The 14,579-nt window shown below is 41.6% G+C and overlaps 1 protein-coding gene across 1 annotated transcript; it reads right to left on the minus strand.

Moving 5' to 3' along the window:
• Positions 1-305: 305 nt before the first annotated feature.
• On the minus strand, positions 306-14,012 carry LOC311118060 (uncharacterized protein). Its single transcript, XM_084192935.1, has 2 exons — positions 13,150-14,012; positions 306-1,560 (listed from the first exon to the last, which is right to left on the minus strand). Exons 1-2 carry the CDS (start codon positions 13,778-13,780, stop codon positions 830-832), a joined length of 1,362 nt encoding a protein of 453 aa, XP_084049061.1. The 5' UTR covers positions 13,781-14,012; the 3' UTR covers positions 306-829.
• Positions 14,013-14,579: the final 567 nt, after the last annotated feature.

Consider the following 14,579-nt stretch of genomic DNA (forward strand, 5'->3'; position numbering starts at 1 on the left):
TTTACCTCACTGGTTAGAGGAAAACCTGCAGAAGACAGTCAGCTACATTTTGGAATGATGCATTTACATGGGTCGCTAAACAAAGGAACGCAACACTTATTTCATCGATATCATGTTGAAATCAATTGCGCAAGAGGGGGGAGATGAGGTTGCACGTCCTGTTAAAACGAATAGCTCAAACACCACATGGAATCTGGGAATAATGTGGACATCACTGGTCAGAGGACAATTGGTAGAAAACAGCTAGATACATTTTGATTAACGTGTAACACAACTTTTTTTTTTTTTTTTTTTTACTTTTTGTTAAATCACATAAATAGCATTCTTTCAATTCAGAGCCTGGATTTTTCCCAGAGGCTAATATCCATATCACGCTGAAATAAATTGAACAGGGGGAAATGTTTAGGGTTCTACATTGTGACATTATTACATTTACATTTACATTTTAGTCATTTAGCAGACGCTCTTATCCAGAGCGACTTACAGTTAGTGAATACATATTTTTTTTATACTGGCCCCCCGTGGGAATCGAACCCACAACCCTGGCGTTGCAAACGCCATGCTCTATCAACTGAGCTACATCCCTGCCGGCCATTCCCTCCCCTACCGTGGACGACGCTGGGCCAATTGTGCGCCGCCCATGAGTCTCCCGGTCGCGGCCGGCTGCGACAGAGCCTGGTTAATTAAAGTACTCCTACAATGTTAAAACATTCTACATTGTGACATTATTTCATTGATATCATGAAACAACTCATGTATGTATTTTCTGATGTTTGATCAGAGATCTTTTATCAAAGTATCTCTTGTCACATGATCACAGCTTTATTATTTATCTCCTAATACAGAGTTTCTCTCCTGTGTGTGTTCTCTTGTGTATCGTCAGATAGCAAGATGCAACAAAACTCTTCCCACATTGAGTACAGCTATAAGGTTTCTCTCCTGTGTGTGTTCTCTGGTGCACTACCAGGGAGTTTGACTGAGTAAAACTCTTCCCACATTGATCACAGCTATAAGGTTTCTCTCCTGTGTGTGTTCTCTGGTGTATCGTCAGATCGCAAGATGCAACAAAACTCTTCCCACATTGAGTACCGCTATAAGGTTTTTCTCCTGTGTGTGTTCTCTGGTGCACTATCAGGGAGCTTGACTGAGTAAAACTCTTCCCACATTGATCACAGCTATAAAGTTTCTCTCCTGTGTGTGTTCTCTGGTGTGATTTTAAATCTCTTAAACTAACAAAAGTCTTTCCGCAGTCAGAGCAGTTGTAAGGTTTCTCTCCTGTGTGTGTTCTCTGGTGCAATATCAGGGAGCTTGACCGAGTAAAACTCTTCCCACATTGATCACAGCTATAAGATTTCTCTCCTGTGTGTACTCGCTGGTGTATTTTAAGTTCTGATGAAAACTTGCAACGTTTCCCACAGTCAGAGCAGCAGTGAGATTTCTTCCCAGTGGGTATCAGATGGTTTTTCTTAAGGTGTTCTGATCTGGAGAGAGACCTTTCTGCCTCGTCAGCATCATGTTGTTGAGGCTCCCCAGAGGATCCACGATAGCCATGTCTCTCTCCTGTGTGAACGACAGTCAGACAGATGGTTAAAGAACCACAACAGCAGAAATACACTGTTTATTTGAGGTAAAAGGTGATACCCAGAGCGTACCCATTAAATTGTACAACAATTGATGCCTTAAATTATTTGACAATTGTCTTTTATACAGTCAAGTGAGCAACAATAGTCATATTTTGTCTTGTTTTCACATTAGTAGTAACATCGATGACTGTAGGCTAGAAATAAGTTAAAGTTTAAAGTTGTTGAAATCCTAAGCAGAGTGCCAGACGACTTTTACTCTCCAATATAGGACCCTTTCTGTGTTTGCTGTTTGTTGCTATGCAACACAATTTGGCTGCAGAAACTCCTCCATGCTAATAACCGATAGATATGGATGTAGTATATCTGAACTCCTCCATGCTAATAACCTCTAGTTATGGATGTAGTATATCTGAACTCCTCCATGCTAATAACCTCTAGTTATGGATGTAGTATATCTGAACTCCTCCATGCTAATAACCTCTAGTTATGGATGTAGTATATCTGAACTCCTCCATGCTAATAACCTCTAGTTATGGATGTAGTATATCTGAACTCCTCCATGCTAATAACCTCTAGTTATGGATGTAGTATATCTGAACTCCTCCATGCTAATAACCTCTAGTTATGGATGTAGTATATCTGAACTCCTCCATGCTAATAACCTCTAGTTATGGATGTAGTATATCTGAACTCCTCCATGCTAATAACCTCTTGTTATGGATGTAGTATATCTGAACTCCTCCATGCTAATAACCTCTAGTTATGGATGTAGTATATCTGAAGTCCTCCATGCTAATAACAGCTAGATATGGATGTAGTATATCTGAACTCCTCCATGCTAATAACCTCTAGATATGGATGTAGTATATCTGAACTCCTCCATGCTAATAACCTCTAGTTATGGATGTAGTATATCTGAACTCCTCCATGCTAATAACCTCTAGTTATGGATGTAGTATATCTGAACTCCTCCATGCTAATAACCTCTAGTTATGGATGTAGTATATCTGAACTCCTCCATGCTAATAACCTCTAGTTATGGATGTAGTATATCTGAACTCCTCCATGCTAATAACCTCTAGTTATGGATGTAGTATATCTGAACTCCTCCATGCTAATAACCTCTAGTTATGGATGTAGTATATCTGAACTCCTCCATGCTAATAACCTCTAGTTATGGATGTAGTATATCTGAACTCCTCCATGCTAATAACCTCTAGTTATGGATGTAGTATATCTGAACTCCTCCATGCTAATAACCTCTTGTTATGGATGTAGTATATCTGAACTCCTCCATGCTAATAACCTCTAGTTATGGATGTAGTATATCTGAAGTCCTCCATGCTAATAACAGCTAGATATGGATGTAGTATATCTGAACTCCTCCATGCTAATAACCTCTAGATATGGATGTAGTATATCTGAACTCCTCCATGCTAATAACCTCTAGTTATGGATGTAGTATATCTGAACTCCTCCATGCTAATAACCTCTAGTTATGGATGTAGTATATCTGAACTCCTCCATGCTAATAACCTCTAGTTATGGATGTAGTATATCTGAACTCCTCCATGCTAATAACCTCTAGTTATGGATGTAGTATATCTGAACTCCTCCATGCTAATACCCTCTAGTTATGGATGTAGTACATCTGAACTCCTCCATGCTAATAACCTCTAGTTATGGATGTAGTATATCTGCATGGAGGAACAATGGTGAGCGAAGATTTCACAATGTATTCTGAATATTACCACACATTATCAGAGCAAGATCGGGAGTGCTAATCAAGGAAACTCACATTAAGCTCTGTGTCGTAAAATGCTCTTTGGCTACCTTTGCACACTAAGTGTATGCCAAATTGGCCCATAACTTCATCTAACAATAACATACAGTACCAGTCAAAAGTTTGGACACAACTACTCATTCAAGGGTTGTTCTTTATTTTTACTAGTTTCTACATTGTAGAACAATAGTGAAGACATGAAAACTATGAAATAACACATATGGAATCATGTAGTAACCAAAATAGTGTTAAACTAATCAAAATATTTTAGATTTTAGATTCTTCAAAGTAGCCACCGTTTGCCTTGAAGACAACTTTGCACTCTTGGCATTCTCTCAAGCAGCTTCATCTGGAATGCTTTTCCAACAGTCTTGAAGGAGTTCCCACATATGCTGAGCACTTGTTGGCTGCTTTTCCTTCACTCTGTGGTTCAACTCATCCCAAACCATCTCAATTGGGTTGAGGTCGGGGGATTGTGGAGGCCAGGTCATCTGATGAAGCACTCCATCACTCTCCTTCTTGGTAAAATAGCCCTTACACAGCCTGGAGGTGTGTTGGGTCATTGTCCTGTTGAAAAGCAAAATGATAGTCCCACTAAGCCCAAACCAGATGGGATGGCGTATCACTGCAGAATGCTGTGGTAGCCATGCTGGTTAAGTGTGCCTTGAATTCTAAATGAATCACAGACAGTGTCACCATCAAAGCACCCCCACATCACCACACCTCCTCCTCCATGCTTCACGGTGGGAACTACACACGCGGAGATCATCCGTTCACCCACATCGCGTCGCATAAAGACACGGCGGTTGGAACCAAATATCTCAATTTCCACCGGTCTAATGTCCATTGCTCGTGTTTCTTGGCCCTAGCAGATCTCTTCTTCTTATTGGTGTCCTTCAGTAGTGGTTTCTTTGTAGCAATTCAACCATGAAGGCCTGATTTACCCAGTCCCCTCTGAACAGTTGATGTTGAGATACGTCTGTGACTTGAAATCTGTGAAGTCTTTATTTGGGCTGCAATTTCTGAGGCTGGTAACTCTAATGAACTTATCCTCTGCAGCAGAGCTAACTCTGGGTCTTCCATTCCTGTGGCGGTCCTCATGAGAGCCAGTTTCATCATAGCACTTGATGGTTTTTGCGACTGCACTTGAAGAAACTTTCAAAGTTCTTGAAATGTTCCATATTGTCTGACCTTCATGTCTTAAAGTAATGATGGACTGTCGTTTCTCTTTGCTTATTTGAGCTGTTCTTGCCATAATATGGACTTGGTCTTTCACCAAATAGGGCTATCTTCTGTATACCAACCCTACCTTGTCACAACACAACTGATTGGCTCAAATGCATTAAGAAGGAAATAAATTCCACAAATTAACTTAAAAGCACACCTGTTAATTGAAATTCATTCCAGGTGACTACCTCATGAAGCTGGTTGAGAGAATGCCAAGAGTGCAAAGCTGCCATCAAGGCAAAGGGTGGCTACTTTACAGAATCTCTTTGTTTAACACTTTTTTTGTTACTACATGATTCCATATGTGTTATTTCATAGTTTTGATGTCTTCACTATTATTCTACAATGTAGAAAATAGTAAAAAATAAAGAAAAACCCTTGAATGAGTAGGTGTGTCCAAACTTTTGACTGGTAGTGTACATAGTGTACACTAACTGTAAGTTGCTCTGGATAAGAGCGTCTGCTAAATGACTCAAATGTAAATGTAAAATATATATATATATATATATACAGTGGGGAGAACAAGTATTTGATATACTGCCGATTTTGCAGGTTTTCCTACTTACAAAGCATGTAGAGGTCTGTAATTTTTATCATAGGTACACTTCAACTGTGAGAGACGGAATCTAAAACAAAAATCCAGCAAATCACATTGTATGATTTTTAAGTAATTAATTTGCATTTTATTGCATGCCATAAGTATTTGATCACCTACCAACCAGTAAGAATTCCGGCTCTCACAGACCTGTTCGTTTTTCTTTAAGAGGCCCTCCTGTTCTCCACTCATTACCTGTATTACCTGCACCTGTTTGAACTCGTTACCTATATAAAAAGACACCTGTCCACACACTCAATCAAACAGACTCCAACCTCTCCACAATGGCCAAGACCAGAGAGCTGTGTAAGGACATCAGGGATAAAATTGTAGACCTGCACAAGGCTGGGATGGGCTACAGGACAATAGGCAAGCAGCTTGGTGAGAAGGCAACAACTGTTGGCACAATTATTAGAAAATGGAAGAAGTTCAAGATGACGGTCAATCACCCTCGGTCTGGGGCTCCATGCAAGATCTCACCTCGTGGGGCATCAATGATCATGAGGAAGGTGAGGGATCAGCCCAGAACTACACGACAGGACCTGGTCAATGACCTGAAGAGAGCTGGGACCACAGTCTCAAAGAAAACCATTAGTAACACACTACGCCGTCATGAATTAAAATCCTGCAGCGCACGCAAGGTCCCCCTGCTCAAGCCAGCGCATGTCCAGGCCCGTCTGAAGTTTGCCAATGACCATCTGGATGATCCAGAGGAGGAATGGGAGAAGGTAATGTGGTCTGATGAGACAAAAATATAGCTTTTTGGTCTAAACTCCACTCGCCGTGTTTGGAGGAAGAAGAAGGATGAGTACAACCCCAAGAACACCATCCCAACTGTGAAGCATGGAGGTGGAAACATCATTCTTTGGAGATGCTTTTCTGAAAAGGGGACAGGACGACTGCACCGTATTGAGGGGAGGATGGATGGGGCCATGTATCGCGAGATCTTGGCCAACAACCTCCTTCCCTCAGTAAGAGCATTGAAGATGGGTCGTGGCTGGGTCTTCCAGCATGACAACGACCCGAAACACACAGCCAGGGCAACTAAGGAGTGGCTCCGTAAGAAGCATCTCAAGGTCCTGGAGTGGCCTAGCCAGTCTCCAGACCTGAACCTAATAGAAAATCTTTGGATGGAGCTGAAAGTCCGTATTGCCCAGCGACAGCCCCGAAACCTGAAGGATCTGGAGAAGGTCTGTATGGAGGAGTGGGCCAAAATCCCTGCTGCAGTGTGTTTAAACCTGGTCAAGACCTAAAGGAAACGTATGATCTCTGTAATTGCAAACAAAGGTTTCTGTACCAAATATTAAGTTCTGCTTTTCTGATGTTTCAAATAATTATGTCATGCAATAAAATGCAAATTAATTACTTAAAAATCATACAAAGTGATTTTCTGGATTTTTGCATTCTGTCTCTCACAGTTGAAAAGTACCTATGATAAAAATTCCAGACCTCTACATGCTTTGTAAGTAGGAAAACCTGCAAAATCGGCAGTATATCAAATACTTGTTCTCCCCACTGTATCTTTTAAAAATATATTTTCCTTTATTATGGCGGCAGGTAGCTTAGTGGTTAAGAGCGGTGTGCCAGTAACCGAAAGTTCGCTGGTTCTAATCCCCGAGCCGACTAGGTGAAAAATCTGTCGATGTGCCCTTAAGCAAGGCACTTAACCCTAATTGCTCCTGTAAGTCGCTCTGGATAAGAGCGTCTGCTAAATGACTAAAATGTAAATGTATTATTTTCCACTAACCCTACCACCTCTCCCCTAATTGCAGCAAAGTAATGAACAACAACACTTAGGCTTCTACTTCCAACTTATACATACTATATACATTTTACGGACACAATCTATTTTACAATAGTTATATTTTGTTTGTTTTTTTACATCACTGGGGTCAAGCTTCCTGCCACCCAGGACCTAGATACTAGGCATGTCAGAGGAAAATCGTCAAAGACTCCAGTCACCCAAGTCATAGACTGTTCTCTCTGCTACCGCACAGCAAGCGGTACCGGAGCGCCAAGTCTAGGACCAAAAGGCTCCTTAACAGCTTCTACCCCCAAGCCATAAGACTGCTGAACAATTAATCCCCTCCCTCCTTTGTTTTTACACTGCTGCTACTCGCTGTTTATCATCTAAGCACAGTCACTTTACCCCTACCGACATGTACAATTTACCTGAACTAACCTGTACCCCAGCCCATTACCTCGGTACCGGTACCCCCTATATATAGCCTCATTATTACCTGGACTAACCTGTACCCCAGCCCATTACCTCGGTACCGGTACCCCCTGTATATAGCCTCATTATTACCTTGACTAACCTGTACCCCAGCACATTACCTCGGTACCGGTACCCCCTGTATATAGCCTCGAAGTCGCGAGAGTGTGACTCCCCATAGTTGTTTTACCAAAGTTGACTGACCCTTAAGGGAACTACACTGCCATAAATGCAAGGAAACCCTCACTGGCAGTTATAGAAAGACCCATATACTGTATACCCATTGATTCTTGAAGAATATAACTTATAAATGCCTCAAATGTATTTCCCCATCAAAAACCAAAACATAAGCTTGTACAGTGGGGTAAAAAAGTATTTAGTCAGCCACCAATTGTGCAGGTTCTCCCACTTAAAAAGATGAGAGAGGCCTGTACTTTTCATCATAGGTACACGTCAACTATGACAGACTAATTGAGAAAACAAAATCCAGAAAATCACATTGTAGGATTTTGAATGAATTTATTTGCAAATTATGGTGGAAAATAAGTATTTGGTCACCTACAAACAAGCAAGATTTCTGGCTCTCACAGACCTGGAGATCTGCATGGAGGAATGGGCCAAAATACCAGCAACAGTGTGTGAAAACCTTGTGAAGACTTACAGAAAACGTTTGACCTGTGTCATTGCCAACAAAGGGTATATAACAAAGTATTGAGAAACTTTTGTTATTGACCAAATACTTATTTTCCACCATAATTTGCTAATAAATTCATAAAAAATCCTACAATGTAATTTTCTGGATTTTGTTTTCTCAATTAGTCTGTCATAGTTGACGTGTACCTATGATGAAAATTACAGGCCTCTCATCTTTTTAAGTGGGAGAACTTGCACAATTGGTGGCTGACTAAATACTTTTTTTCCCCACTGTATAATGCCACTGGTTGTAAACAAACACTGTATATCTTCAAAAACAGGTTAAAACTATGATTTTGACCTTATGGACGGCCAGTCCTTGTATTCATAGTGTAGTGAATTCCAGGGGTAGCCCTGAGCTGGACTCAAACCTGGGTCCAGAGACTGTCAAGCCAACACCTTATAACTGTTATACCAAGATGTCTGAACTTCTTGATGAGGTCGCTAGGTTTTGGGTTAAGGTTGCTACAATAACTTTCTCTATGAATTTGAGAGTGGTTACATTTCTCCAGCCCCCAATTTTGCTGCTGTTTAAAACCTAGGTTGCCCCTTTAAAAAAAGCCACACATCAATCAATCAACCAATCTGCAGTTCAAACAATAACAAAGCTGTCATTCTGCCACTGTTTTGGTAATAAGATGAGGATCGGACTGGAGAAATGTAACTACTCTCAAAATCATAGACAGACCTATGGATGCAAGGACTGACCATCCATGATATCAATATTATAGTTTTAACCATGTTGAGGCGATACAGTGTTGGTTTACATTTACATTGTTTCTAAACATTGGAGTAAAAAAAGCTTATTTTGGGATCTGATGGGGTACGACAGATGAACTAAGCTCATGAGGCATGGTTTATATTCTTCAAGAATCAATGGATATATATAAATAATATAAAAGTCCAAATATGGATGTAGCAACTGCAGATTTCCCCTTTAACACCACACATCAGTTCAACAACTGCAGAGTTTGTGCCTCTGTTTTTAAGACAGTACTTACTAGTGTTAATCAGGGCCTGGTTTCTCAAAAGCATCTTACTGCTAAGTTCATCATTAGAATCATTGGATGCCTTAAGATGCCTTTGGGAAACCGGAACCAGATATCCAGTTTCCTCCTCTTCTTCCTCCTCCTTTTTCGATGTGACAGTCATCTCCTCCTCCTCCTCTTTCACTCCAAACACGGGAGCCTCCTCTTCTTTCACTGTAACATCCTCCTCCTCTTTCACTCTGAACGCGTCTTCCTCTTCTTTCACTGTAACGTCTTTCTCTTCTTCTTTCACGGTAACAGCTTCACCCTCTACTTGTTTTTGTATTGTAACATCCTCCTCTTCCTCCTCCTCTTTCACTAGAGCTTCTTTCTCCGTCCAGCAGACCTCCTCTTCTTTAGCAGGAGGAGAATAGCTTAGTGAACTCATGGTCGGGGATGTTAGCTAGCTAGGCTAGTGCTAACTTAACCAGCCAGCTAGCTGACCAATAACAACAACACCGTAAATATGAAATTAAATGGGATAACTAACTAGACGACAGAAGTGGGTTTAAAACACAGTGGCTAATATACACGAAAGCGTCTAAAGAGCTTTATTGGTTGGGCTATTTTGGCTAGCAAGCTACCGAGGTGTCTGACTAACTGTTGCTGCTGTTGAAAGAAGCGTCCCGTCCACTAGATTATACGTCACACTAGCAGCATAGCCTTAAAGTCCCACATCGCCATCTGCTGACTGGAGTGGGTAACGAAGTTGAGTAAAATGTAGATTTTATTTTCAGACAAAAAGTTAAAGGGTAGGAAGCATGAGTTTTTACTCACCAATGTAACAACACAGTGTGGTTAAATACTTAGGAACTTAGTTGTAGTCACGATCTGGTTACCTATTAAGTTCAAACAGTTATGTTTTTGCGTTATTACACATTTATTAACTTATTTCCAGATATCTTCTAAACTACCCACAATGCACTATTTCTCAACGTCATATGGGGGATCTACTCTGTGCTACCGAGTTTGTATGCTAGCTCGGAAGCTAGCTCAAGCTGGCTAACGTTAGCCACGCCTCATGTTTTTCATGCACTGTGTGGTTGTGTTATCTAGTGGGAACCTGTTACCACAATAGGCTCTGGTGCCTTCTTGCGGTGGGCTCAAAAGAAAAGAGAAAATCAGACCTGCTTGTTCCTTTTTGTTTTGTTAACTTTTCAGTAGGGATGTTAGGTTTGATACCGGAGCTACAAGGAATGCGTTGAAATCCCTAAGCAGTATACTTCAAAGCAGTGTGCCGATTCCTGTATCACTTTATCAGCAGCACGTGATCAATGACGTCTGAAGCTTCATTTCGTCAAACAACCACCTGATTGGTTTAGTAATAGGCTTGTTCGACAATGCAGCCGACAAAATGCAGGCGACTGCCGATTGACTGATCTACAAATCACCTTGCATCATAAATAACTACTCATTATTATTTATAAATCTGTCAACATTTACCCACAATGCAGCATGGATTTGATGCTCTCCAACACGGCCAGTGGTTTAGTAGAAGACATAAAGGCTACGCTGCACAGTCAGTAGGGCGTGTGGGATGTCGTCTATAAAAATGTGGCTGTTCTAAATTCTGTGTTGCTCAAAGCCTTGAGTAATGAACCTATTTTTGACACATTTGGCTGGAAAGCGTCGATGCTACAGGAAGCTTCGTTTCCCCCTCATCACTACTTCTCAGCATGTTCTCTGGGAAGTAGACTACGGGAGTTTTTGTAACTTTTTCCCACTTTTGGCTTTACTGCTAGCGCGCTAGCTGACTGACATCTGGAATCTATCTATTTTGGATGTTGGGGATTTTCTCCTGCCATCATTCTGTATGTCTCTGCTCTTTTGATCTGCAGTTATGTTTCAGTTGGGTTTTGTTAGTTGGGTTCTAACTGGGTCTCCGGAAGTTGGTATCCAGCTCGTAGACCATAGCTAGTTGGCTAAATAGCTAACGTTAGCTGGCTGGCTAAGATAACTGCATATAGATAACATGATTTGATATGGACCATAGCTAGTTGACTAAATAGCTAACGTTAGCTGGCTGGCTAAGATAACTGCATATAGATAACATGATTTGATATAGACCATAGCTAGTTGGCTAAATAGCTAACGTTAGCTGGCTGGCTAAGATAACTGCATATAGATAACATAGCTAGTTGGCTAAATAGCTAAAGTTAGCTGGCTGGCTAAGATAACTGCATATAGATAACGTTCTATGATATTTTGGTTAGATGGCGTTATGTATTTCCAAAACGTTGGTTTTCCACCATTGGATGCCCTATTATGCACATGCAACATGGTCTAGGGAAAGGCGCCTGTTCAACGTCGCACTGAAGACTGTTTCAGAACCGTGGACAGCGACTGCTATCCAACGAGGGAGAAAGCGCATTTGTTATGAAATAATATTATTTTTTATTAGTTTTGCACCATTGTTCTAACCATATACAATGTCTTAGAGTGATGGACTGTGCCATCCCCACGACCTCCACAATGGATCAGTCCATTCGGACAGGCCTCCACAATGGATCAGTCCACTCAGACAGGCCTCCACAATGGATCAGTCCACTCAGACAGGCCTCCACAATGGATCAGTCCACTCAGACAGGCCTCCACAATGGACCAGTCCACTCAGACAGGCCTCCACAATGGATCAGTCCACTCAGACAGGCCTCCACAATGGATCAGTCCACTCAGACAGGCCTCCACAATGGATCAGTCCACTCAGACAGGCCTCCACAATGGATCAGTCCACTCAGACAGGCCTCCACAATGGATCAGTCCACTCAGACAGGCCTCCACAATGGATCAGTCCACTCAGACAGGCCTCCACAATGGATCAGTCCACTCAGACAGGCCTCCACAATGGATCAGTCCACTCGGACAGGCCTCCACAATGGATCAGTCCACTCGTACAGGCCTCCACAATGGATCAGTCCAAAGACCCGAAACACACAGCCAGGGCAACTAAGGAGTGGCTCCGTAAGAAGCATCTCAAAGTCCTGGAGTGGCCTAGTCAGTCTCCAGACCTGAACCCAATAGAAAATCTTTGGAGGGAGCTGAAAGTCCGTATTGCTCAGCGACAGCCCCGAAACCTGAAGGATCTGGAGAAGGTCTGTATGGAGGAATGGGCCAAAATCCCTGCTGCAGTGTGTGCAAACCTGGTCAAGACCTACAGGAAACGTATGATCTCTGTAATTGCAAACAAAGGTTTCTGTACCAAATATTAAGTTCTGCTTTTCTGATGTATCAAATACCTATGTCATGCAATAAAATGCAAATGAATTACTTAAAAATCATACAATGTGATTTTCTGGATTTTTGTTTTAGATTCCATCTCTCACAGTTGAAGTGTACCTATGATAAAAATTACAGACCTCTACATGCTTTGTAAGTAGGAAAACCTGCAAAATCGGCAGTGTAGCAAATACTTGTTCTCCCCACTGTATATACATGTGTAAAAGACACCTAGGTCTCAATATATCTTCCCATGACTGTGTTTTTGTATTTTAATGAGTATATGTTTGAGAACAAGTATTTGATACACTGCCGATTTTGCATCGGTACACTGTGTCCTTAGCCCCGGCCTGCCGAGCACTGCTTTACGCCGAGGGAATGTAGCTAGCTGGCTAACCTCGTCCCACACTGCGTGGAAGTGTCTGGGAAGGAGATTACTAGCTAGCTAGCACAAGCTAGTGTAGCCCTAGAGGAAGAGAGAGAACCAACTCACGGGAATATCTCTCCTTCCAGCAGGTGGAGTTTTTGTATGGAGGTCAATGAGCTGGTCCAAGTTTGTCAACAAAATGAATGGCTTACGTGCTACGTGATGTTTACTTGATCGAATAGAAGTTTCGTAATGCTTAAGTTGTTCTGAGTGTACTGATAAGTAGGACACGTGACATACCGACAACTTTGAGAAAAAACACTATAGGAGATGGCTTTGCAAATTCATAACATGATGCTAGTAGCATAGCATCTCTCACCATTGAATTGACGAGCGAACTCCAAATATCCAAAGTGAAAAACACATTTAAGGCGGTACTTACTGGTGTTAATCAGATCTCCTATCTCCTCCTCTTCATCTTTCAACGTGACAGTAATCTCTCCCTCCTTCTTCACTCCAAAAACGGCATCCTCCTCTAGAAGAGAGAGAACCACTGTAACATCCTCCTCCTCTTTCACTCTGAACGCGTCTTCCTCTTCTTTCACTGTAACATCCTCCTCCTCTTTCACTCTGAACGCGTCTTCCTCTTCTTTCACTGTAACGTCCTCCTCCTCTTTCACTCTGAACGCGTCTTCCTCTTCTTTCACTGTAACATCCTCCTCCTCTTTCACTCTGAACGCGTCTTCCTCTTCTTTCACTGTAACATCCTCCCCCTCTTTCACTCTGAACGCGTCTTCCTCTTCTTTCACTGTAACATCCTCCTCCTCTTTCACTCTGAACGCGTCTTCCTCTTCTTTCACTGTAACATCCTCCTCCTCTTTCACTCTGAACGCGTCTTCCTCTTCTTTCACTGTAACGTCTTTCTCTTCTTCTTTCACGGTAACAGCTTCACCCTCTACTTGTTTTTGTATTGTAACATCCTCCTCTTCCTCCTCCTCTTTCACTAGAGCTTCTTTCTCCGTCCAGCAGACCTCCTCTTCTTTAGCAGGAGGAGAGTAGCTTAGTGAGCTCATGGTCGGGGATGTTAGCTAGCTAGGCTAGTGCTAACTTAACCAGCCAGCTAGCTGACCAATAACAACAACACCGTAAATATGAAATTAAATGGGATAACTAACTAGACGACAGAAGTGGGTTTAAAACACAGTGGCTAATATACACGAAAGCGTCTAAAGAGCTTTATTGGTTGGGCTATTTTGTCTAGCAAGCTACCGAGGTGTCTGACTAACTGTTGCTGCTGTTGAAAGAAGCGTCCCGTCCACTAGATTATACGTCACACTAGCAGCATAGCCTTAAAGTCCCACATCGCCATCTGCTGACTGGAGTGGGTAACGAAGTTGAGTAAAATGTAGATTTTATTTTCAGACAAAAAGTTAAAGGGTAGGAAGCATGAGTTTTTACTCACCAATGTAACAACACAGTGGCGTTTTAAAGACGTAATAACGTAGTTGTAGTCATAATCTGGTTAACTATAAGTACAAACATTATTATGTTTTTGGGGTTTTTACATATTTATTAACTTATTTCCAATATCTTCTAAACTACCCACAATGCACTATTTCTCAACATCACATTGATCTAGTCTGTGCTACAGTTTGTATGCTAGCCCCTCTAACGAAAGGTTTAATTACTCTAACCTAAAAAAATACTTGTTTCTCATTGATAATTGGCGTCCACTTTGTGTTTTAAATAACGATTCTAAGCTAATAGCTCTGGTTTTGGATGCCGTTATAGATGAGTCCCAGTCAGGGTTGATGAGAAATAGACAAATCTCGAATAATGTCACACTGGTATTAAATATCATAGATTACTCAG

This window comes from Coregonus lavaretus (assembly GCF_964263955.1).
Source record: "Coregonus lavaretus genome assembly, contig: HAP1_SCAFFOLD_93, whole genome shotgun sequence".
Classification (NCBI taxonomy): domain Eukaryota; kingdom Metazoa; phylum Chordata; class Actinopteri; order Salmoniformes; family Salmonidae; genus Coregonus; species Coregonus lavaretus.